Source organism: Vanessa tameamea, chromosome 15 (assembly GCF_037043105.1).
Source record: "Vanessa tameamea isolate UH-Manoa-2023 chromosome 15, ilVanTame1 primary haplotype, whole genome shotgun sequence".
Lineage (NCBI taxonomy): Eukaryota > Metazoa > Arthropoda > Insecta > Lepidoptera > Nymphalidae > Vanessa > Vanessa tameamea.
Window position 1 is genome coordinate 10722740 of NC_087323.1, and position 26843 is coordinate 10749582.

General features: G+C 31.9%; 2 protein-coding genes across 5 annotated transcripts in view; one reads left to right on the forward strand and one right to left on the reverse strand.

Annotated features, from left to right (window-relative positions):
* Positions 1–8533: 8533 nt before the first annotated feature.
* Positions 8534–11646, reverse strand: LOC113402121 (thioredoxin, mitochondrial). 4 transcript variants are annotated; one of them, XM_026642256.2, is made up of 4 exons: positions 11447–11646; positions 9930–10072; positions 9222–9386; positions 8534–8970 (listed from the first exon to the last, which is right to left on the reverse strand). In XM_026642256.2, the coding sequence occupies exons 2-4, from the start codon at positions 10065–10067 to the stop codon at positions 8842–8844; spliced, it is 432 nt and encodes a 143-aa protein (XP_026498041.1). In that variant the 5' UTR covers positions 10068–10072; positions 11447–11646; the 3' UTR covers positions 8534–8841. The 4 variants fall into 4 exon arrangements, with proteins under 4 accessions (XP_026498041.1, XP_064073162.1, XP_026498042.1 ...); XM_064217092.1 differs by having other exon boundaries at positions 11516–11617; XM_026642257.2 differs by having other exon boundaries at positions 11332–11605.
* A 1318-nt stretch (positions 11647–12964) lies between these two features.
* LOC113402116 (kinesin light chain) overlaps positions 12965–26843 on the forward strand; it is a 50268-nt gene continuing 36389 nt past the window's right edge. The window contains exon 1 of the mRNA XM_064217084.1: positions 12965–13061. The gene's annotated coding sequence lies outside the window, so the exon portion shown is untranslated. The remainder of the gene's footprint in view (positions 13062–26843) is intronic.

Below are 26843 nucleotides of genomic sequence, written 5' to 3' on the forward strand. Positions count from 1 at the left end.
ACCATTCATTTATTACGTAAGACTATTTTCGCTAGTTTTCGACAATTATTATAAGAAAAAATAAGAATAGGCTGGACCCCCCCCCCCCCCTGTCTAATATTTATTACGTAGGAAGTGGCAATCAATGCTGCGGTACCTCAGGGATCTGTTCTCTCTGCGACCTTGTTTCTGTTGCGCATAAACGATATTTTAAAACCCGGTATTATTAGCTACGCCGATGACAGCACCGTAATTGGGAGGTACGTGTCCAACTCGCGAGCTAGTCCAGAGGAAATGGCGGTCCTTGAGAGAGTCCATGATTGAACGGGTGAATGAGACATTGCAGTGGGTGTCCGATTGGGGTGACGCCAATCTTGTCCAGTTCAACCCTTCCAAAACACAGGCGTGTCTTTTCTCCGCGAAAAAGAGTAGCTTCGATTTAACACCCACTTTCAAAAGTGTATCCTTACCGATTACTAATCATCTAGGGCTTCTAGGTATTACCATCACCTCTAACCTCAACTTTGGCCTACAAATTGAGTCTATGGCACAAGCGGCGTCCAAGAAATTATCAATTCTTTCAAAGGTTCGGCGGTACTTCAGCTCTGAACAGCTGCTTTATCTTTACACTGCCCAAATTCGATCCCGCATGGAGTACTGCAGTCATCTCTTGGACGGTGCAGTCAAATATCATCTGGAAGCTTTGGACTCAGTTGACCGTTGTTAATTAACCTACGGGAGGTTAATTTACAACGAAAAGCTCTCAAATAGCAGACTACACACCCTTGAGCATCGTCGTCGAGTTGCCAGCTTATCGGTTTTTTATAGGATACACTTCGGAGAGTGCTCGAAGGCTCTTTTCGAACTGATTGAGCCATCTCCATTCCTTTATCGGACTACTAGGCCCAGGCAAAAGTTTCATCCATACGTTGTTGACATACCCAAAATTCGAAGTAAACGGTTTGACAGCTCGTTTTTGGTGAGAGTCGCCAAAATTTGGAACGACCTGCCTGGGTCTATTTTTCCTGATGAGTTGAACTCTGGAGCCTTTAAGAGTAGAGTGAACAGGTTTCGTTTGGATGGGCGTGTACCACCTTCGTCTTTATGTACACTTTCCATCAGGCGAGACGGAAGACAAACGCCTATTCCATTACAACTATAAAAAATAAAAAAAATGAATAGGTACATGTTTAGTTTATTTAAATGTTTATTTTTCATAGTAACAATTTTTTGAAATGTTTATTTATAATTTCAAAATTACTAATAATCTTTATTTTTTATCATAAGCTTTGGTTTTAATCATTCATCTTGGTAAGTAACTACATCAGATTTTCAGTCCAGGGGTTTAAAACCCACTCGGAAATTGGATCTGTCACTGGAACATCTCTAGTAATAGGTGTCGCTTCTAGTTGGTTATTCAGGAGACATCGTCGACGTCCACCTATTCCATATCAGCCCCGATGCGGCACCAAACTTCTTTGCATCGCCTTGAATATACGGCAAAAGCTTTTTTTTTTTAATATTTCAAATACGGCCAAGAAGTTTTTGGTCGTATTTCGGCCAAAAACGTATTAAAGTTGCGCTGCTTTTTCGACGCAAAGTATATTTAGAGCATACTAAACAAATTCTGTCTATGAGCGCATGTCTTGGTCAGTTCGTCAGTAATGGGGCCTCAACTACCATGTTGAATGATTGTCGCACAAACATCCGATCACTTGCTTGAACTCACACGATGCTTTAACATCTTCTGGGGGAGGGAAATATGAGCGAAGATTCATTTCTTAAAGGACATGGTGGAGGAAAACCCTTGCGGAAGGATTGTACGAATATCACTCCTTATATCACCACAGCATGCCTTATTAGTGCATTTTACTATTTGTAAAAATTATTGGGACTCCTGCAGATGTCTTGTATACAAATGTTGATCATTTAATACATCTGTCATTTCTTCAACACCTTCATGCCTGGAGGCAAACATTCTGCTACTACTGGTTCATTATCTATAATAATTAAACTCCAAATCTCTGACAAAGTTTTACCTGCCTGAGGAAAGTTTTTCAGCTCTAAATCAGAATTGGTAGTTTTTCCGTTTGCATCGAAATGGTTGCCGAACGTATCCTGCGGTAGCACCAGACCAGACAATGGAAGACACAACGGTGCCATACGTCGTTCAACCCTGTTGAATGCACTTCTACCAGGTTTATTTGTTGCTATAAAAACGGCATCTAAGTCGAGCTCCTTAAGTTTTTTTATTGCACTTGCAATAACCTTTTGATACCTGGGCCTCCATCGACTGAAAATATAACCACTGGTTTTGAGGTATAATCTGCGAGCTCTGGGAGTTGTAGAATGCGATTGAAGCCAGAATAGTGGATTTTTGCAGTAGACGACGAGTGTTTTCCAGATGTGATTGCAATATATGTAAGGCCACTGTAAGTGACAGCATCAGGTCTACCCATTACCCCTTTTTCTATCCGCATTGCGCCATAAACAGACTGTAGTAATTTATGTCGCGCTGCGATCACCCAATCATGACCTAGAGGACGGATACACAAGCGGGGAATTCGGGGAGGTTCAGTGTGGGTGGCGCGGGTTCATTGCCATTGAAATGGAAATATCGTTTACCTATACGCATACGAGCGGTCCTCGGCAATCGCGTTTTTCAGATAATTTGAACTTTTTATGATTTTACGTAAGAACTATCGAGGCTCCCACCTCCTTGTAAGAAAACATAAGACATGGTCGACCTTCCCCTCCTAAATCGACTTACGTAATAAATGAATGGCCCCTTATTTTTATCTTTTGTGTAATTATGTTTTTGTTAAGTAAACAAAAAAAGGTACGCGTAGGCTGCCAGTTACTGCGTACGTAAATAACATATAACCTTCGAAAACAAGACTTATATATCTGTTTACCTTATTAATCGAATAATTTTAAATCATTTTTTTTTTATTCGTAATATGAATTAATCGTAAATTTTCGCGAGGCCTTCGTTGGAAATTTATCGAAATATCGAGATAATCATTCGATTAGTATCGATTGCTATATTCGTCTTACGTTAATAATAGGAAAGATTGTATAAAAAGTACTGAATATCATTGTAGATAATCATTGACTGGACTTACTTATGTATTCACTGTATGAAATCATGTCATGTATATTCTAAATGTAAATCAATCTGTGGTTTGAAATCGATTTCGAATGAATTTTATGAATGATTTTTAAACTCGATAAATCTAACATAATTTGTTTGGATGCCAATGTCAGTCTTGTAAATTATACACTTGTATTGATTTCGCATATAATTCCAATTTGTATATAAACAAACGCTTCGTTGTGTGTCTGTAGCATTTGTAAATAAATTGTAAATAATGTAAAAATATATGTACCACCTACTCTGTTAGTGTATGAAAGGTTTTAAGTGAATTCTATTTTCTTTTTTATTTTTGTTACTTTTTCACGAAATTTATTATTAAGAATATATTCTGTCCCAAAAATGTCTTAGTCCCTATAAGATTGAGAACTTTTGTATCAACGTTTTAATTATTATCGGTTCGAAATTTAAAAATAATAATGTGTACTACATACAATTTAAAATTTTAAAAGTTACGAATATAAATTTAAAAAAAATATATTGTTCTTTTTAACTAAAAATATTTAAAGGCATCATTTAAATGTCGTGAACTGTTGGTTTATAAGTAAAAAAGTGTCTATACGATACCTTAAACTATCACTGTTTTGTATTGTTTCTTTTTTGGCATATAATATATTAAATAATTATATATACTAATTGGTATGAATCCAAACGCGGTAGCACGTTGAGTTTAATTGGATTATAAAAAAGTTAATCGTTTAAATTATATTCAAATAAAAATTCTAAAATTAATAAAGAAAAAAATAATTACATTTTTAAATATATATACGAAAAGGAATCTAAATAATGATTACACTTTTTAAAATATAGATTACAATTCGAAACCTATTTATTTATTTCAATATACACATTGAATTTTTGCGATATGAACTTGCCATCGATTAAGTCACGTTTCCTAATTAATAAAATTAAAAATCCTTTTAAATATTTAATTTTTCAGTGTTTCGTTCACAAATGCTGTTATATATTTTTCTATTGTCTATTTTAAAATAAAATGGCTATGAATAGTGATTAGGAAACGTGTGATGTATACACATCTCGCTCTAACGTCAGCTGTCTGTTCACGTTCAAGGTAATTTTACTATTATATAATCTATAATAATATACAACCATTTTTGTTATTTCTTAATACAAAATTATAATCTGTGACCTTTTCCCGCCATTTCAAATGAACGTGCAGACTCGAACTGTAGACCATATTTGTTCGCGAGTTGCCTTATTAATATATTTTAGACTGATTTTTTATAATCGTGAGAGTGTATAGCCGATATGATAATATTATTTAGACTACTGTTAATATAGTTGTGCTCTTGAAATGTTAAATGTTAAGCGTTCGGTGTACTTATGAACCGTGAGTTTTCACTTACCACGAACTTTAATTTATTTTTTGTACATATTTCAAGTTTCGGATGCGTCTAAAGAAACTGTATATAAATTGTGAAAAAAATAATAATAATTTTATCATTTAAAAATCACAGTAACTTTCTAAATTTCCTAATGATTTTTTTATATCCTCAACTAAATGAAGTATAGAAAAAACACAAGTATTGTTTAATCAGATTCCTAGTGTTTTCGAAATATTAAATAAATTGGAAGGCTGTACATAGGAAAGCACAATCCGTCCACAAAGATGTGTTTTCAGAACGCACTTGGACCGGCGTCGCTTGCGTTATAAACTTGTATATTGGTTTTTAAAACGATTGTCATTCTTATGTCGATGTATTAAAGTTAAAATTGCACAATATAACTGTTATGTGTTCTTCATTAAGTATCGAAAGCGGTATTCCTCAATAAATAAAAATGTACAGATTTTTAAATGTTTTTTCTTAATTGTAAACCGCTTACGTACTTTAAAAACTTTTGCAGAATTACAATTCCTTAGATGTCGAGTGAAAACCGCTGGTAGACGTTGAATTATGTTATATTATGAATATCAAAGTATCCTGAAATAAACTGGTACGTGGATTTTAAGTTTTTTCTTCCAAACCTTTTTAATAATATAAGGAAATTCAGAAAGAAGCCTTCAACGATTGTCAATGTTATTTTTTTACACACCAGATCTTTATAATATTACTATTTATTGTACGGTCGTTTATATTTACAAGTCTGATATAATAACAGAAAAAAAATTAAATATTGAAACTAAAATCGATGTAATAAAGTGAACAACCTATGAATGTCCCCCTGCTGAGATAAGGCCACCTCTTCCTTTAGAGAGAAGGTTTGGAGGTTATTCACACCTATACACACCTCGGCGTTGCGAGGCGACTTGGTGGATACAAATGTGGCAGAATTTCATTGTCATCATAAGACACAAGCATGAATCCTCGCGATGTTTTCCTTCATCGCCGAGCACGAGATGAATTATAAACACAAATTAAGCACATGAAAATTCAGTGGTGCTTGTCTGGGCTTGAGCCTGCAACCGTCGGTTAAGATGTACGTTTTATAACTATTGGCTAATCATCTCGGTTCGATCGGCTTGAGGATCGATTTATAGTTTTATTAATATTCTAACCCTTCCTTATGTTTGTTATATAATATAGGTACGAGCCCGTCCCGTCACCGTCAATCATCAATCACCATCAATCATCATGAAATTATTGACATGCGTCCATCAATCTGTAGCCGTACGTCGTTATGTCGTTAGCCACTTATTAGCCACTCCATAGCCACTCGAAGCGCATATTGCATCTATACGTCATCGTTTGAAACAACGAATAGTTCTAACAAAGAAATGTTTATTTAAAACATGATAATAGGCTTTGAAAGAAGTTGTTGGTTTTCGTCGAAGAAACTTTTTTTATATATATAATCGTAACTTTTTTCTATTAAACATTTCCACGATCCTACTCGCTACACAGCAGAACTGCAGAAGTTTTATTATAATGTCACGCTTCTGATATTGTTTCTCTAAAATTGCAGTAGTGATAAGTTGATATTTTCATCATTATAATAACAATAAAATTACATGAAAGTCTTCCTGAAATTGTTTTATAGTTGAATATTTAGCTGTGAAATTTGAATTAGTTTTGAAATTATTTCAATGAAAAAACAAAATTACATTTTTTATTATTTTTATTTAAGGAATAAAGATCTTACATTTTTATATGATTATAAGTATGTTTAATTCTACATAAACATTGACTGTAAATATATGTATCTAATACATTAATAGACATTTATATAATGATAAATAATCATAATATTTATGGATATAATAAAGTACGACTTGTTACTTTAAAACATTCTCATTTTGTTATACAAAGATGAATACTGTAAGATAAATAGATATACTATACATACATATACCATAGATACTGTAAACATAGAAATCCTTACAACTTACTCTATCAAAGGACCTTTGATATTATGGCCGGGTATTAGACGCTCTGGGACAAAGAAGTAGGGTCCTCGAACAATTTTTTATTTAGAAAAAAAGTAACAATGTTCGGGTGATTTTTTATCACCTATAAATATAGATTTGCCCAGGGCCTGAAGTTAAAGCCCTTCTTATCCTCTAGGAATAACTAATGACTGACTTCAGTATTCTTAGTTTCTCCTTTATGCATTTAGGGCTCCGTTGGTGGTTTCAAATAATAATTATAATTTTTACTCACTTATTGAGATCGGCAATATGGACGGTGCCTAACGGACGAATATATTTTTTTTAAATAATAAACTATTGAAGCATCCGACTGAAGAAGACTTGTCAATTTATTTGGAAAATAATTAGAGGTCCCTACTCCTTGGATCAGGGTTTGTAAATCTCTTGATCCGGTCCTGGCTAGATCTAAGCTGGAACCCATTTCCACGTGTCGGGTTCGAGCCCAATAAAATGTCAAGTGCCTTAGTTCTTGATCGTCTTGTAGACATTCATCAGACCCACTAATTGCCGGCCGCTCGATGAAATATCGTAACGGATATCGCTCGTGTTCATAAACTCGAATGGCGACATTCATATTCGTCGAGTGTCATCAGACCTTTCAGACATCCGATTAGAATACAGGCTCGACCCCTGACAAATTGAAACGGACCATAAGAGTTCCACATCCCAACAAACGCGTTAACATACAATATGCTTAAAATTTAAAATATGTACTTATATATAGGAAACTACAACAATTAGAATCAAAACTGCTAGAAGGAAATACACATCAAGTCGGAAGGAATAATAAGCACCTATCTACTATAGCCTATCGCAATGATTAATTTTCTAAGTTGCAAAATAACAATATACGATTTTTGTTAAATATAACTATTCACGTAAAATAATACTTGTACATAATACATTTAGATACTATTAATAAAATTTTCAAAAAGGGGGTCCATTGTGGTTTTAGGCGCGGGTTCATCACAAGCATGGTTTCTTATAGGGATCTAATTTTATCTAATATCTAAATTCTAAAGTAGATTTAACTACGAGCTCTACATTCATGGAACATGAATTAATATAAGTAATAGTAATATTAATAATACTTATATGAAATGTATAAATATTAAAGGGAGTGTTCAAGGGTTGCAGTGAATCTTACGTAATATAAAAAAAAAACTGCTTGTTTATAATTAGTACATAAATTAAAAAAAAAAAATTAAGTTAGGGCCGAGGTTTACTCTGACATGAGCTTGAACACTCCCAAATACATATCAATAAAAGTCACAATACGAAGGTGATACGCAATACAATTTAATACATATTAATAATCTTCTACGATACAATAAATAAAAGGAAAAAAAAAAGAAAAATGAAAAAAAAATCTTTATTAATGATATAACAATAAAATAACTTGGACATAAATCTTTAACACTTAAATTAATAAGCGCTTAAAATTCAAGATATAAAGCTGTTTAGTGCATTACTTAAATAATAATTCAAAGGAACAATAAGATAAAGAAAGAGAATACTTTGCTAAGCTCAGATTCATCTTTGGTAAAAGATTTATCTATAGCCGTGAAATGTTCATAATTTGAATTCTGATTCGTAACTTAAATAAAGAAATAATCTAGTAATAAAACATATATCTTTTGTATTTATAATCTAAATTATACCTAAGACGAAAATACAAAAAAAAAATGTCATAAAATATGTTTTGTTAATATATATATGAGGGATAACAAATTAAGTAAAACAATATTTAATTAATACATGTTTAGATTTCATCATTGTCAGAGTAAAATATGTAGACAAAAAAAGCTATAATTTTTTACTTGGTAACACTTGTACCATTTTTGTTATTTAACAAATCATTACTTTGCACCAGTAAAATTAAAACAGTTTTTGGTTTTTAATTGCTGTGCTTGGCATTAGTTACAATTTCAAGTGCCAAGTTGTAATTATGTCACGTTTTTATTTCATAGTAATTTAAATTATTTGGGCAAACAATGGACCGTGTTTTTATAAATTAAAGTGTTTACCCCTTTTTCCGTATATTCTAAATAAGCTTCCCTTATATTGTCACGCCGTTTTTTACATCCATTGTACCCTTCATTACGTATTTTATAATAAATTCAATATTACAAATAAATTTATTTTAAAATCAATATACATAATAAGTCATATACTTTTCAATTAATTCTAACAATGCTTTCATTTTGAGTCTTCATTTAAATAAAAACAAATTAAATAAGTCTAAGAATAACTATGGTCCATTAAAACAATCGTCGTAGGCAAGATATAAACAAACTAACAGAACATTTTAATTTTTCATTTAAGTTGCCTTCTTTTTACCACACATCCGGTCTATTAGGTTATTTATCATATCAGTATCAACCAAGCCAATGAACTTATCGACTATGAGGCCGTTTTTAATCGCGATAACAGCTGGCACCGCCTTTACCTGTGAAGAGAAATAAATCATTTAAATACAATACTTTCAAAGACTTTTCATGTTTTTCACTATTTTCCTTAATGGAAAAGTATCACCTTATGATCAGTTCCAAAAAAAATTAAATAGCAATAATATACAGAATATATTACAGTACAGAAGTGTATGCAATGTTACATAATCAAGGCGGCAATCAGGTGCTACCTACACCTAAGCACCCATTGACCTCTAACCATAAAAACTACTTAAGAAAAAAGTCTTACTTCAAATGCATGGACTAGTTCAGCATTATCTTCTACATCTACGACAGCCAGATCTAAGTTGGTGAGGGGCTCGATGAGTTCCTTCAGTTTCGGTGTGAGTATTTTACAAGGCTCACACCATTCTGCATGGAAATTCACTATAACCGGCTTCTCATTATTCATTACCTGACAAATATATACAGAGTTATGATAATTTTATTACTGACATATATATGTATATACATTTATGTTTGTAAGCTGCATTTAAACACTTCATAATAATGTAAATATTTAACAACTAATGTAATAAAATTTTATTCACTTTCAAAACCATATATTGTGGTATAATTCATAAATTATTTCAAGGTTAAGTGAAACAGCATAATTACAGGCACAAGGGACATTCACAAATCATCAAAGGTCTCGTGCTTGATGATGAATTCAAGGCATATAGTCATAGTCCTACACAACAATTAGTGTAATTAAAATTGTAGCACCAGGTCAGATTGGACTTTAGACTTATTATATTTTAAATTGTGTAAGAAAAAATGCAGAGATTTGCTTCATACTAAACAAGGTCCAATTGTAAATCTGCCACTGTAACATGTGTAATACACTTTTGACTAATCATAACTAAACCTATGACATTATGTAGTGAAGATGTAAAATAATGCTTGATATAAATAATATCTTCTATAAATTGATTGGAATGTTTAAATCAAAACTAACCTTATTAACAAACTCATCATTATTCTTGACTAGTATGGTTTCATTGTGTACTATTGAGGTTGATATGGCTTTTGTTTTACTCAATACTGCTAACCTTCGTACAGGAGAGCGAAGGCCCTGACATATAACATTACTCATTGTTTCTGCAAGTAAATAAAAATTTCTATAATTTTTGACAAGTAAAATCAAATAAAAAAAACAATTAAAAAACTATAAAGAGGATTTAATCACAATGTTGTCAAATTAAATTGATAAATGCATTATGTCAAATACTTACATGAAAATAATTATAAGACAAGAGCCTATAATAATGACCTTATCAAAATCAACTGATAAAGTAATCTCTTAAACATCTTCTAACTAACACACATTGTTTAGCAGGTGATGAGTTAAATGCTGATGTCTCTTTTTGTCATCATTGATTTGGTATTAGAAAGAAGAGATACAACAATGTTTAACTAATTACCCCCTTAACAATACTTATAAGCAAAGTTCCTGTATAAAATCTTATTAAAGAATATTTACATAAGTGAAACTTTATAAATCACTTAACAAAAAAGTACCAAAAAATATACCAAACAAGTATATAGTTTTTACATTAAAAAAAAAAACAAAAAAAAATCATGCAATGTTACATATATATATATATACATATATAAGTTACAATAGCTTCAGGTGACCTTTTATAAGTTAAATAAAAAAAAAAATAGCTTTTCCACAGATGCCAAAAATTACACACCAAATAAAAATGTAAAATTCACATTATAATAGTTTATGTTTCAGGTCAGACATAAGCTGAGATATTAAAACATTCATTAAATACATGTAATGTTACTGATAGAACTTGGTTATTAAATACACAACAAACTAAAAACAGACAATAAGCGAACACAACTCATATTATATACTCACCGATGCTTAGTTAGTTTTGTTACGAGTACTTTGCACTCGTTGCATTCCGATCGGAAATAAAAGAAAACGAAAAACAAAATGGAAACCCATCAAAGGATTAATTAAAGGGAATGATAGAATTAAAAAGATCGGAAAAAGAAGGAAGGGTTAAGTCCTGTTTAAGTATGGTTAAATATATCAATAATGTAGTTATTACGGTAAATGCAACAGAAAGAAATATGTTATCCAGTTTGCTATTCGAGGGTATGGTATGGTTGTTTTTTAATATAGATATTAAAAAACCAGCTGTTAGAATGATTATAACCAAAAGAAAATTCTGCTCAGCTTCCAAGCTCGAAGTACAAAGTGTAGTATATATGTAGTTGCTGCTTAGAAAGGGTATCAATAAAAATGTTGCGATGATTGCTCCGAAAAGAAAAATGTTTTCTGGATGGCGATACGAAAACGATTCCCAGGATTCACGGACGTAATTAGAAAAAAAATACCATACCCGGGCTGCAGAGTTAGACATTGTTTTGCATATCACGCCCCTTGGTTAATAGACAAAAACTTGTACCGATTCACACTATATAGGATATAACATGCAGGAAATCTGAATTATTTACAGCTTATCTGATTAAATTTCACATAGATGCACTATATTGTCTCGCACGATTTAGAAAAAGCGGTTATACCAGATTTTACACATTATCTAAATTCTGCCAAAAGATGAACCACTAGAGTACGACTTGGTCTACCGAAATATCGTAATGGTGAATATTGAATATTGATCGGTGGTATAATGTTGCCAATAATTAAACTAGGTCTCCATAAGATCCCAGTTTCAATTTCTAAAACCACTAAAAAACGGCATCTCACAATCGCTAAAAATAAAACAATATAAAAGTTTAATAAGTAATTAGTTCTCTTTTTTATCACGTAATAAAATATTAACATCAGAAACATTTATTTTAAACAGCATTTGATATTCTGAATTGATTCATCTTCTTCGAATGAATAATTTTTGTCAACAGCAACATCGTCGGTTTTGTATCGATTCGATTCTTTGATACAGATTTTTTTATAATGTTTGTTGAAATTTCAAATACACAGCGTATTTTTAATATACATATGTAGCAGTTAATATACTTGGCGTTGATGTTTTGAACCTCGTTCAGATTTGCGGTCAATTGGAAATTAAAGCGAAATCGGTATCAAAAAAGCTTTGTGTGCTCAGCAACTCATCAAGTCATGACGGTACCTCACGTCGGCCCATCGCCTAAAACTGTACAAGGTGCAAATTCGGTCACTCATATAGAACAGTGATCTCACCTTTGGTTGGGTGTTCCCCAGCTTCTTCCAATTTTTTTTATTTTTTTTATGGCATTGGTTGGCGGACGAGCATATGGGCCACCTGGTGGCAAGTGATTACCACCGCCCATAGACAAAGGCGCTATAAGAAATATTAACCATTCTTTACATCACCTATGCGCCACCAATCTTGGGAACTAAAATGTTATGTCCCTTGTGCCTATGATTACACTCACCTTTCTAACCGGAACACAACAATATAGATTACTGTTATTTGGCGGTAGAATATCTGATGAGTGGGTGGTACCTACCCAGACGGACTTGCACAAAGCCCTACCACCATTTAACCGTATTCAACGCAGAGCGGCTGGAATTACCGACGTTAAAGGCCTATCCGACCTGCTTGATTCTTTGGCTTTGCGTAGAGTTGTTGGATTACTGTGCCATAGTCTACTGCATTTTTCACAGAGAATGTTCCGAGGAATTGTTTTGATTATTCCCAGCTACTGAATTTCACCTTCGGACATCGCGTCAAAATTCCAAGTTTCACCCGCAACACCTAGATGTCCGACATCAAGTGAGCCTCTTGCTCGTTTGCCCCCTATATCATAAAAAAAGATTAACTTTACTTTATTTCTCTACTTATTTTTTACAACATATATACTGCTAAATAATCCCTCAACATCGTCATTTTAATGTACAGTATTAGGAGACTTATTGCGAAAGATAATAATTTCTTAAATATGGAATTTTTATCAAAGGAATTAGAAACTTTTAATTCAACATTCATACTTCATTCCAAATCTTTTGTATATTTTTATTATCTGTATCTGAATTCATATTTGAAATAACATTTTTCCTTTTAAAGGGTAACATTCAAAGTAACAGTGAATTTCTAGTGCTGTGAGTTGCTGTCAGTTTAATAGAAAGGTAAGTATTTTTTTTAGTTTTTTATTGTATTAAATGGTTTATTTAACTAGATACGTATTCTAAGATTCAAGTTTATTAATATTTCAAACATTCCACATCGCCATATGCCGCCACAACTTGGTTAAAATTGAAAAAATCTTAACGCCATTTTCTACTTTGTGCTGATCGTTTGAAACACTAAATGTATAATAATTCACTTACAAATTAATATTTAGTCTCATTATAATAAATAATTTAAAGAATACTTCGAGTTATAATTACAGTACTGCTTATCAAAAATTAAATGCCACATTTTACGTTAAAGTTCCGCCGATTTGTTTTTGATGACTAATCGGGTAACAAGGTCTAATAATTCCGATTCAAATGGAAGGGCAAAACATTAAGTCACTGACCTTTATTTCTTTATATGTTAACTACCCTTATTTTCTTCAATATAAATCGACTTAGTATTCCTCTCTTCAGAGTAAAAAAAATTTTTTTGTGATTACAATTGGTAGCGAATGACGGATTTTGAGATTACTCAAGATTTGTGCTGCCTTAGGATAATAAATATACTGAGTTGTCTTACCAACAATATTTTATAAATGTCTGCAAACAAACCATGTGATTGCTTCAAAAAATAAACTAAGTGTGTTATTTGGTGTTCAAAATTATCATTTAGATGTCCAATAATTTGGTGATTGTTTAAAAAACAAAACAAATTTAATAAGTATAAATTCCAGGATTTGCCTTCAAGATTTAAAATTACTCTTTTAATATTGAATTCTAAGTAGTTGAAATATTAAAAACTTATTATAATTTATATATCATTCTCCTGCCCTTATCCCAATTTTACTTGGGGTCAGCGCAGCATGTCTTCTCCATACTTCTCTGACGGATGTCATCTCACAAGTAACATTCTTTCTAACCATAGTGTCTTTCACACAATCCATCTATCGTTTCTTCATCCATCCTCAAATCCACATCCATGCTCAAGACCTTATTATAACTGTAATTTATTAAATACCTGAACAAATGTGTAAGGGAAAAAATAATTCAATTAAATATTACATATATCCTTTTTCAAAAATTCATAGCAAATGTGATAGACTATTCAAGATCTCAACCAATGACATTGCATTCATTCAGTGTTGATGTTGTTTAATAATTTTTTTAATCCTTTTGTGGCTGGAATACGCTATAGATACAACTTATATAAAAATTATAGTATTATATAATATATATAATAAATAATGGTAATGGATAATTTATTAAATTCAATATTTAATGCAATTATGAAAAATGTAAAATAAACATAATTAATATATACAAATATGAACAGTATAATTTTATACCAGTAGCCTTAGAAAATAGCTGACACATTTTTAAATCATCAACCATTATAATCTTCATTACATATATGATGTCATTCGAAGCGGATGCTTTATATCATCATAAATGTAGTATAAAATCCAATTGTTAGTATTTTAATTTGTATTTTGAAACATAAATAAATAAAAAAAGATTTGATATCATTTTGTGACAACCAATACTACTGATCAAATAAATTAAATAATAATATAAATTTGAAAGTGAGTTTGTTTGTTTGTTACAATTTCACATCCAATCATTGTGATATTTTGCTTTGCAACACCTGCCTATTCCTGACAGGTGGCAAAGCTATTCTATATTTTGTATCGTATGATGTTGCTAAATAGATATATACATTTACATTATACTATATTATGATACAATTTGTTCATAAATTTTATCTATAAATCCTCCTATGTTTGTACATGTATTGCTCCTATGGTACAAAGATAGGTGAGTCTTATAGTCTTCTATTGTTATACTTTACTAGGCAGTGCCTTACAATTATGTAGTTCATCTGGTACTTCACCTAAATAGGTGAAGTACCAGATGAAATCAATCAATACCTGTGGTATCACATTTTAAAATACTTACAACAAGTACCACCAATAAATAATCAACAAATTTCAAGTAGTATTGACTAGATGTAGAACTATTTTGCTTCATTTACTATCTTCCAATTACAGAAGGATTGCAATATTCTAGATTCTTCTCCTACTTATTATCTTGCTATTTTTACTTTTTGGTAGTGTTTTGTGGGCCTTCAGGTTACATCTGGGTATGTACAAAAATCATATATTATACTGCCAAACAGTAATATTAAGTATTGTTGTGTTCCTGTTTGAAGGGTGAGTGACCCAGCGTAACTACAGGCACAAGGAACTAAATATCTTAGTTCCCATGATTGCAGGTGCATCAGTTAAATGAGAAATTATTTATATTTCTCACAGTACCAATGTCAGAAGAACATATATAAAAATATATGCCTTATGTTGCAATAAAGGTCTTGAGTTCTACTAAAATATATAAATGCTAGGATTTCTGTTTTACTTTAGTCTCTATTCAGTATTTTAAGGTGTCTGTTAAAGAGAAGGTATCAGTTTATTTGATACGCCTTCTACCATTACTGTAACGCGTCCGTATTTTTTTTTTTCTGTTGTAGCACATACCTTACCAAAGAAAGAGAGAATTAACATACATATGACCTTGAAAAAGTATGCAAGGAAGTGTAGAGAAAGTTCCAGCCAAAAATATATTTATGTAAGTTGCCAAGGCTGCGAGGAAGGCACAATTCTCATCCGGCCGTTTGGATATTGGCCAATGTTTTTGTATTGTGGTAAAGTGTCAGCTGTAACTACCTGTGAATCATTTCTGTCTTTTTGTTGTGGCTTACAAGTAATCACACTTTTTAAATAGTTTCTCATTTACGTAACATCCTTGTTACGGTACTTTTGACATGTGCCAAATAAAAGAACGGATTTAGCAATTTAAATAGATTTTCGAAATGACTTCGTTTTGGGATTTTCAAAACTGGGTTATTTATGTAAATCGGACAACATCACATACATTACTCTGATCCCAATGTAAGTAGCTAAAGCACTTGTGTTATGGACATCAGAAGTAACGACGGTACCACAAACACCCAGACCCAAGACAACATAGAAAACTAATGAAGTTTTTCTACATCGACTCGGCCGGGAATCGAACCCGGGACCTCGGAGTGGCGTACCCACGAAAACCGGTGTACACACTACTCGACCACGGAGGTCGTCAAATTTATGTAAATCATAACATCAGCCTTTGAATAGTTTAGATCGTCTTTACAATAATTATTTAAAATGTATGTAACATTTTCAGAATATGAAAATTTTTGAATATATTAATTGTTTCAGAAATCATTTTCATATTTATATCAATTTATATTATATAATTATTTCAAAGTGATCACACTAAACTTTGTGCCATGATTAAACATTATTTTGAATTGGAAGAGGAAAGATTTTTTAGAATAAACAACGGCTCAGTTAGATAATACTACGTTCAATCGCTAGTTGCTTGAATTTGCGTCTATTAATAATTCCGAGCATTATCATCAAACGTATAATTTTACGAGATTTTAATGGCTCTTGTCTTTAAATATGAAATAATTAAATGTGAACCTGTGAACAATGTGAACGAGATACCAAAATATACCTGAAACAATGAAACTGAGAACCGTTGTAATAAGATTTTTTTTAACAGCGTAAGCAAATAGTAGAAGGGCATATATACTACATCATTAGTATTACACATCCAAGGTACGCATAATATTTCAAAAGCAGCTTCATATTCGGACAGCACCTTTTAGTTTCGAAAACGTGCGTTAAAAATGCAAAATTCCAACAGGTACTAAACGAGATAAAAAAGGAAATTATTCTTAAAATAACTCATTGACAGGTGCATGCTGTTCGTAGTTATTTAAATATATTATTATCAACAACGTTCAGGGTTCCGTTGACGCGCCATGAATCATGACATTGAGTTGCAATGTCAATGGCGACAAAAAATCTTTTACTTCTTTTAACCTTTTTAACTTTCGGTAACTAGTTTCTTGATATCAAAATACTTTATTACGTTTTTGTGTCGTCTTAACTCAGCTGCAGTAAAAACGAACTGGAATTATTTGTTATCGTTATCATTTCGTTTATTATTATTATTTCGTTTTGTTCCACTTTTGGGCAAGTGAAGGTCCTGTAAAAACAATTCGTAATACGCTAAACTAATTTGCCGTCTTTTGACCCATACAGATGTCTTATTATTTCCCCTGAAACATATATGACCTTACCTATTGATCTCTGACTTAATTGACATAACCTTTTATCTGAATTTATGCTTATACTGAGACCAAACTACATTCCTCTTAGCATAGCGTATGAACAAAGTACCAATAAGTTATGCAAATTGATCGACCGATCTTGCAAGTTGTACTTAACAAGAGCAGCAAGAGTAACAGCAAACTGGTTGCGTTCCCGCCTCCGCTAAGGTCACGGTCGAGCGCGTGCAATGTCCAATGATTCAATGATACACTCGCACTGCAATTTACACTTATCCGTATCATGGGGCTGTAATGGTCTTGACAATCTTCTCGAATATGCGGATGTCTGAAATAAGCAACGGTCACGAATTGTGTTGGATCTATTTTCATCTTTCATTTGTTATTTTTAGTAAATTAAAATTAAAAAACGAAATATATATATATATTTTTACGTTTTTATTAATATAGGATTGTTCACCTGTTATTCTAAAATGGCTAAGTTAATTTATAACATCCATTAAACCTATCGGAACTAGGCGAGACAAAGTGACAGTCTATAAATATGGTATGTACAGATAAATTACGTTGGTATGCCACCAGACAGCATCCTGGGCTATTTAAGCCCCAATAGGACGCTTTTTACTCTTTGTCATGTGGCTTCGTTGGTCCATGTTGTTTTTTGTTAACTTGTCTCCGGTCTAGTGATCTTAAGCCTACTTAAACGAAATGTGGTTTGGAATTTTACAGTACTTTATTTTTTACCATTCGTTTTACAGTACTTTATTTTGAATATTTCATCACTATGAAAAATATTTGCGGCTTATATAATAATATTTTCGTTTAGATTCTTCTTTTTTTATAGGTATTCTTATAGTTTAAATTATAAATACAATACGGACAGGTTAGTTTCATGACTGTTGACCATCTATTCTTGCAGCATTCCAGTGCGTCTAGTCTCGGTTTTTGTCGCATGCGACAGTCGGCATTATTATCGACGTCCCACCTTTTGGAATTCCGAGAGTTTGTCTCTTTTTTCGAATAATTACCCTTGACACCATTTATCTAATTTCGTCTATTTATATAAGTAACATTTATATTATTTATAGGCTTGGAATTAGTTCTTGTATTCTAATAGGTTTAATTGAACATGGATTGTATTGGTATTCAATTATTAAGCTTAAGGAACATATAAAGGTACGCTTATAACGAAATGAAATGAATTAGTCATATAGCTCTAAACATTGATGTAAGTTTCTATTAAAATTCAAAGTAACATCGAAATAGAAAGGTACTGAAAGCAGCCCCAGTTTCGCCACAGCGTCTAATTTAATTATGTTTTTTTATCAACGGCTCAAATATGACTATGCACTAGTTTGTGTGGATTACGAAATATTTGGCAAAAGTAAAACAATTGGAATTCAATTATCGGTATAATGCAATTGTATCCAAGTAATTTATATTACTTCAATAATATGCTAAAAAACTTATTAAAACTTTTTTTCCTCTTTTTGAGCACCAATTTGGTAATATGTGTCAGTATTTATAATGATTGTGTTGGCGGTCGGTTGACCGGTATGGAAGCTTATGATCGCTATCTCGTTCTACCTCCATGAAATAATAGATAAATATCAACTTTAATGTTAAATAGTGTCCAAATCTTATCTAACATGTATAGCAAAGTTCATCTTGTATATAAGATTTAATAAATGATTATTAAGAGGCACCATAAGTCATGACGCTTATAAAAGTGGAGCAATAGTGAAACATCTAAAATGCAATATTAATTAGAGGAAAGTAATACGACCGGAAAAAATGGAAAGTCCACTTGTAATCCCTCCTGGTCCTACTAAATCATTCTATAAATCTTAAGCCACGACTTTCTATTCGATAGGTTACTATTGTAGTAAAGCGTTATCTATAGTGATTATCATAACTGTATAATGAATTAATTTTGGTAAGTTTTCCATTTTAATCAACATTCGCTGTCTAATTTTTTGTTTTGTATGAAAACGAAAATATGATTTGATATTTATTATTAGATACGTAATCTATTTGGTAAATATATATATATATATATTTAAGTTACTAATTATTTAATTAACAGCGTATTCGAGCTTTCCGTTTAATTAATGTTTTTTTGTCAAATTAAATGACAAAAACGAGAGTTTTATAAGTGTGGGTAATTATTGCATTTTCATATTATACATAATAATTAATATTAGTTGTCTTAGTCTTCGCTCGCGTTTTAAAGGATTGGTCGTCAGGTGTTAGGCTTAAAAAAGTAGTGTGTCCTTTTAATAAGTATGTCCCCTTTTGGTGAAAAAGTTTGCTTCATACCAATTTTCAACATTCTGCAACAGACATACATACAGCTACTCTCGCATTTATAACATTACATTTGATATCTAATTTGTTAAATAAAAATAGCATGATTATTTTTTTTGCGACAAGTACCATTAATCCAAAATGTTTTTACTATATTTATGAAAATGATGAAAACTGAAGTAGTAGCCTGAGAATGTCCTTATCCACAAACGGTTAAGATTCGTGTGTTCACTGGCCAATCTCGGTTTTTATCATATTGACTACTAATCACATAAATATTTGTGTTACTTTGTTACATAATCATATCGTAAAAATGGCTCCAAAAATATTTAATAAATATATTTGAACTAGTTTTATTCTTAAATACTCTAAACTTATCGTCTTAAAATCTTCCAGTAGACGTGAAAGGGCTGTCATTATAAATCTAACTAGAACATTTCGTTTCGTGTACTTTAACCCGATACGAACGTTAGTAACACCGCAATTTCTGTCGTAATACCACAGTTTAACCACAGACGGTAATGCATTTGAAAGCAGTTTATTTTCTCCAAGTAAATTACACCTTGTCTCTTCTGTTATTGATCTGGCAGGCATAAATGGATATGTTCCGATGGTAGATATTGAAGAGCGGTACAAGACAAGTGGACAAGTGAAATTACTAATACATGCGCTTTCAAAACAGACAAGCAGTTTATCAGATTCCCTGCTCGCGTATATTTTCTTATATATAAATCTTTTTTGTATGGTATGGCACTCGTTCGTCACAATGCACGTTTCCAAAATTATAAGAATGTCTTCGTTTAGGTTTGTATATTCGTCGATAAAATTCTCAGTGTCAATAATTGGGTTAGATTTGTTTCAGATTACTTAAGCATATAATAACTTGTTACATTAAAAATTATTTTTATAATTTTAAAATTATATAAAACGTCATAAAAGTGTCAATCCATTTCCTACTTCCCATATGTCGGTATTGCTAGCCCAATACCTCATTTTGGCATTTTCTTTGAATTTAAATAATAAAATAAATATAATGTTTATTTTATCAGTCCAGTGAAATAATTATTACAATTAGATTTTATTATCTAATTCGTTTGTTGTATTTGTTGGAAGTCATTTTGCGTCGTTTCAGATTAATTTATTAGCTGTCATCCAATTTAAAGGTTAGTATTTGTATGGAAATGCCTTATAATTGACTCTTATTAAATAAAATAATTATTCCATAATTATTTCTTTGATTTAAATATGGATATAATTCCTATTTAATTTAGGGTATTTTTGGTAGTGATTCTGGCTACACTTCCTAAACCTTTCAAAGTTTCAAGAACTTTCGATTTCGTTCTTTTTGCATTTTTACATCTTCGGTTTAACACCGAATTCAAACTTCAAATTCGATATACTGAATATATCGGTGAGTTGCCTTAATAGTTGAGTTTCTTAATTTGTGATTGATTATTACTTCAGTGCTTTAACAGCATATATCTTTTCAGAATATATTTATAATGGAGTTTTGAAGTTTGATAAAAACTTTATACAACATATTTTTACCAACTTCAAAAATTTGTAAGTCTTTAATTTTAGTTTTTGCTTAAATGCGTTGGTTTGCAATTCAGAAAGTCGTAGTCATGTTTAATTTGTCATTTACAGCGACTTTGACCCATTGGAATGATTCTCCGGAGTTGAAATCGTCATTTAAAGTAGGCAGGACTTTTAACCTCCAAAAGGAGGTTTTTTTTTTATCGACCACATGTATTTGAAATTTTAAGCGGAAATATTAAGTGTGGACGACTGCAGGTTCCTGGTTGAGTGTGTCCAGATAGCTGCTGGTGCAACTCCAAGGATGGCATGCCTGTTCCCTTAGATATATACAATATCCATATGTAGCTGGAAATTTGGTGAAAAATTAACGTGGGTACACTTTAATTTTTTATACACACTTAGTAACACCGGCCTGGCGAACGGTGTACTAAATAAAACGGCGCCCAAATTTTAATATTTAATAAGATAGATTATAATGCATTGAATTTTCAAACATTCCTTTTATCCCAAGTGACCCACGCTGAGTCTAGCTGGCATATATTTTTTAAATTATCTACCAAAGCCGTAACTAAATTAAGTAACTAAACTTATTGTAAGATTTATAAATTTTGGTTTCTACAATTAAAAAGTTATATAACAGAACTGTTTTCTTCAAATCCATACCCACAGTAAAAAGGTAACAAACTTTTACTTTTCTTATAATTAATCTTTACTTTTAAAATGATTTTATCTTAAACATGACAGATTACTTATCGATTCAATCTCTCATTAAATTCGTTGTTCATTGCCTTTCTCTGGTTTGAAGATTCGTCATTTCTAGACGGAATTAATCACAAATCCGTTAATTAAAATTACGCAATTTTCTAATTGCGTGCATTCAGCTCAGCACGAGGTCTTTGTGTTCGAAATCTTTCACCGGAGAAAGCTGCAGCTCGAAGAAAGAATTAGTCCATTATTTTAGTTATCTCAAGTAAACAGGTTTTTGCACTTAATATTAGGCCCCTAATGCTTCCTTATTCTAATTCTTTGGTGTTATATTATTTACAGCGTCATTGTTTCTTTACATATTTAATATTATGGTATATGCAATATAATAAATAATGTTGTTATCACATTACGAACTCACTCCGTACGTCACTTGTGTAATTTTGAATCCGACTTACGTTAAATTAATAGATTAATTAGAGCCAATGTCGCACATCACTTTTAGACATTTCACAATCGTTTTCTGCTGTAAATTTTGAGTTTGTTCTTACAGAATAGCTCTAAAGAATTTCGTGTATCTAATACCGTAAATGTTTTGATACTAAAGATATGGCGTTTTACGATTCATGGTGACTGTGATAAATATAATTAGATTTATATTTAATCGGGTTTTGTTTCGTTCATAGCATCGCAAACTATATTAAAAATGGATAGCTTTTTAAATTTTTTTTTGTTATTATTTGCCATTTTGCTATCATCCATGTTTAATATATTTTACAACTTTATGTAACTTATAGTATCAGTCATTACAACGGATGGAACAGGTGTTACGAAAAGAATACTGGAGTAAAAAGGATTTATAGATCATAGTTCAATTTCGTTGATATGTCTAAGATCGATTCAAATTTTGATACTAGAAACATCATTGAGTAAATGGACCTACCTGAGGGCTTATTTAGCTTGCTCTGTCTAATTAGATAATGTCACATGTAATTCATTTATAAAGCAATTGTTTCCCTCACAGAATTCTAAAGAAAAGTCGGCAACACTGGCGGAAGGATTAAAGGGATAAACAAACCGTTTAACGCTAAAAATCTGCTATATAATGCGCTTCAAAAAGTTCTCAACACTAGTCCACTTGATTACTTATATTCACATTAATTTTACTTCTAAAGAACTACAAAAATTGCCAACAATTAAAACGCGATTTTACACGAATCATGTATTTTAGATTTCAACCATTAAATGTCATGTCAGTCAGGTGTGTTTCCTTAAGTCCTCCTGCCATTGTAATAGACTATGCTTAGAGTTACTCGCGCGAAACACGGAGCGAGTCGCTAGTCAAGAATAATGTCGTTTTTTATTTTTAAATTGATCTAAAATTCTATCGTTAGGTTTATCTAGCATTCACATCTTATATATCATATAGACGTTTATTGTATTTATAATAACTTATCGATTGTTTGTAATCAATTGTGAAAGTGCTCACAGTGTTTGTGTTGTGGGTAATTGAGCGTACCTAAGAAATAGTTCGCATTTCACTTTGATTCTGTCATTTGTTACCATAATCTGATGTTGTTTTAAATGGATAACTTGCCTTAAGATCGGTGTCAAGTTTATCTGAATGCTCTACCAATATCTTTATTGCAAGACTGCGTCGTTGGTCAAGTATTCAGGTACAGGGTACTAGCTCCAGGGGGGGCTAATAAAATGTATAGTTTGAGTGTCGAGACGTCTGGGATCTGGAAATTGGCTGTTCAAACTTAATGCCCCGGCAGCACGTAAAGCCGTTAAGCCTAAGCATAAACTCTTTACGGTCGTATCAGATATGCCGTCTCACCGGATTATGAGAGCAAGGAAAGAAGTGAGTGCACTTGCTTTTGTACCCACACTTGGGCATTGAAAATGACATCCTTCACAGTTGGCTAGTATATCTTAAGAATGTCCGTAGTGGACGAAATCAGTCGGAAAGACAACACTATCATTAAATTGCAATTTCCTGAAGCCAGAAAACAAGATTTTTAGCTTTGAATTCATCATAATTTTTTTCATAATTTAAAACTTCAATTTGAGTGTGATAAAGATTTACGGTAAGGTTACGCATCTAGACTCGTCGGCGGCTCTCGTATTGATTCTTCTGACCTTGCAGCATTTATGTAACTTTATTTGAGCTTTCTTTCTCATCTTCTAATTCTCGAAGCGCGAACTTCTTACAATTTACGAATTAAATTTGTCTGATGGAAATTACTAGAAACTCATTTCAAAAACCTCCTTTAGTAATCCTATCCATTTATTCCATTAGGATGTGTATTCTATACTTTGTAAAGCGGGTATCGTTCGTTATTAAATTACTAGAGGAAATACACTTATGTTGCAGTTAATAGGATTTTAGTAATGTTATTTTGATAATATTGGTAAGTATAACGAGTTTTTGTTACTATCTGTTTTGCGTTGATATAACAATGTAACAATATAAATAGTATTTTTAGTTCAGGTTGTAATAATATTGATGTTATTAGGTTGCGAATGAAATTGCGACGTCTAAAATTTGCGGTGCATATTTCATTTGGTTTGCGTTAAATTGGAATTCATGACATCTTCCGTTTGTAATATAATTACCATATATAAAAATTCCATGTATTATACATAGGTACACATTTTACATCGAAACGGGTAACAAAACTCGCTTGTTAACTTATTTCATATCTAGTAATCTGTCGTATAAAACTTAATAGCTGGTCGGTTTTTGTTTGCTCTTCCAATTCACCCATCATGATACACCAACCCCTTTTCTGTGTGCGTACGTTGCACAACGCGCATGTAGTTCGGGGCGTGGAAAATGCAGGGGTGGCAACCCCATCGTCAATCTAGGGCAGTGCAATGAGTCACGCGATAGTATGTTGTGCTATGTTTTTTTTATATGTTACGCTTCTTAAACCGATTTTAAGTAGTTTTCGGAATAGTTCATAGTCAATGTGTCTTAAAAAAATTGTATGGTCTTACTGGACTGTTTTTTTTTAACTTTTATAAAGTGAATGCGGGAATTATTAATCGTGCAGTATTCATTACTTTGTTAGATTTTATTACACTTTAAAGTGTTCTTCTTAGTATTATATTTTTATCTTTAGCTATCGACTCGATATCTCTGGCGCCACTGCGTGCGCCACACTAGCTCGAGGAGTCGATTCACTGTAGTACGCACTCGGTAATGTTCGGGAGTGGACGTGTTGAAATCGCTTCCCTGAACCGGCATTAAAATAGCGTTTATGAAATAAATTACGCGTCCATTTTACCGTCCTTAAGTTTTCTACCATTGGTATATATAGTTACAGTGTATAAAAAGTTGATACCGTTGATAAATTGTGTACAAGCTGCTCCACTTTACACCGGGATTTTAACGTATTGACCACTTCAATATTTAGTATTAGACGTAATTATAAAATTCAATATAGTATTCGTGGTACGCTTATCGGTCACTTGTTTTAAACTACAATTAAGCTCGACTGCCATTTCTCGTTTAATTTTATATCGTGTTATCGTAAATGTGTTCTGTTATTGATTACAATTACCCGGTATTGTTATTATTCGCTTCTTTGTGTATGAAGGTCTAAACATTTATCGTTTGCGTGTTTTTGTTTTGTTCGCCTTTATATCCTTTGTGAAATCGTCTTTTTTTATTATTAAATAGACTTACTGAATAGTTTTATCGATCTGTGATAGTGGTAGTGAGTCAACACATTCTTGTTGCTAGTCGTCTTCAATTTAATTACTATGTCAATTAGCATTCTTATTAACGCTCTGATTGTCTTCAAATAAATGCCTTTTTACTACAGATACAAAAAGTGTACAGTCCGACGTTGCACGATTAATATAATATATTTTATTACTTTTCGATTTTATATATTTTACATATAAAACTAAACGGATTTTTTAGCAGTATCAGTTATGTAAATATATTTTATATTAACATTTTGCCGTTTTCAATTCCTTTATTAAAATTCTATACACGCTGCTCGCTAGACTGGTCAAGGTATATCGATATTTTATCATGTAAAAGACAATTTGAACCTAACACGGTTAAGCTATTAATAGATAGGTCATTTTTATCCGCCATAAATATTAAAGCGACTGAAAAGTATTTAGTTACAAACGCTTGAACGAGAAATCAAAGAAACTTTTAAATATGAGTCAGCACTTTTTAACACCTACTATACTGCGTATTTATTCAAGATAAAATTGAACTAAAATGAAATCTTTGCAAAGATTGTGCTTAAAAGTATTGCATCTACTTCGCACAAAACTTTTTCCGTATCGAAATAATGCACGGCAATTACGATCGTATATCACGATATCCTCAGAATGCAATAATGGCTAATAAATTACTGCGGTGTAAATGTGTATTCCCATTTATTATTTTTCAGATTTCTTCTCGGTCTATGTGGCGAAAATCGATCTAATGGAGCGAGACTTTTTAGATCGGGATGTCAATCATCTCGTCCCATTTCATTGGTCGTGTTAAAATTGCTCTCTTGTTAGTTACGCTCATATTTTTTTCACTTAAAATAAAAACTATTATATGAAGAATCTTTAATATCTTTTTCATCGGGTAACAGTAAATTAAACTCACTGATAGAACCTGTTCTACCTACTACGATAAAGTGCCTCACAGAATTTACAATTTGAATAGAAATTATGTTATCGCTGTTAAAAGTAATACCGATTATGATAGAATTAAAGAGCGGAACGATTGTGTAGTTACATCATATTTGTAATCAATATCAACTCTGATAACATTGCCTACGGTAGTTCAGCTTTTTGCTGAAGTAAAAAAGACGTAAACACCATTTGAATCTTAAAATAAATCGGATTTGTAAATATCCAACATCAGACCCGTATACTTCAATAGAATACTTAAAATAAATTGTAATAGCAATGATTGCGCCGTTTGAAGCTGTACTTAATGCTCTACTAATTTCTGTTAACAGTTCTTAATGTCAGATAATGGAATACATAATAAGACGAACGATGCTGAAATAATTTTTTGTTACTTTAAAAGTCTGAAATATTCT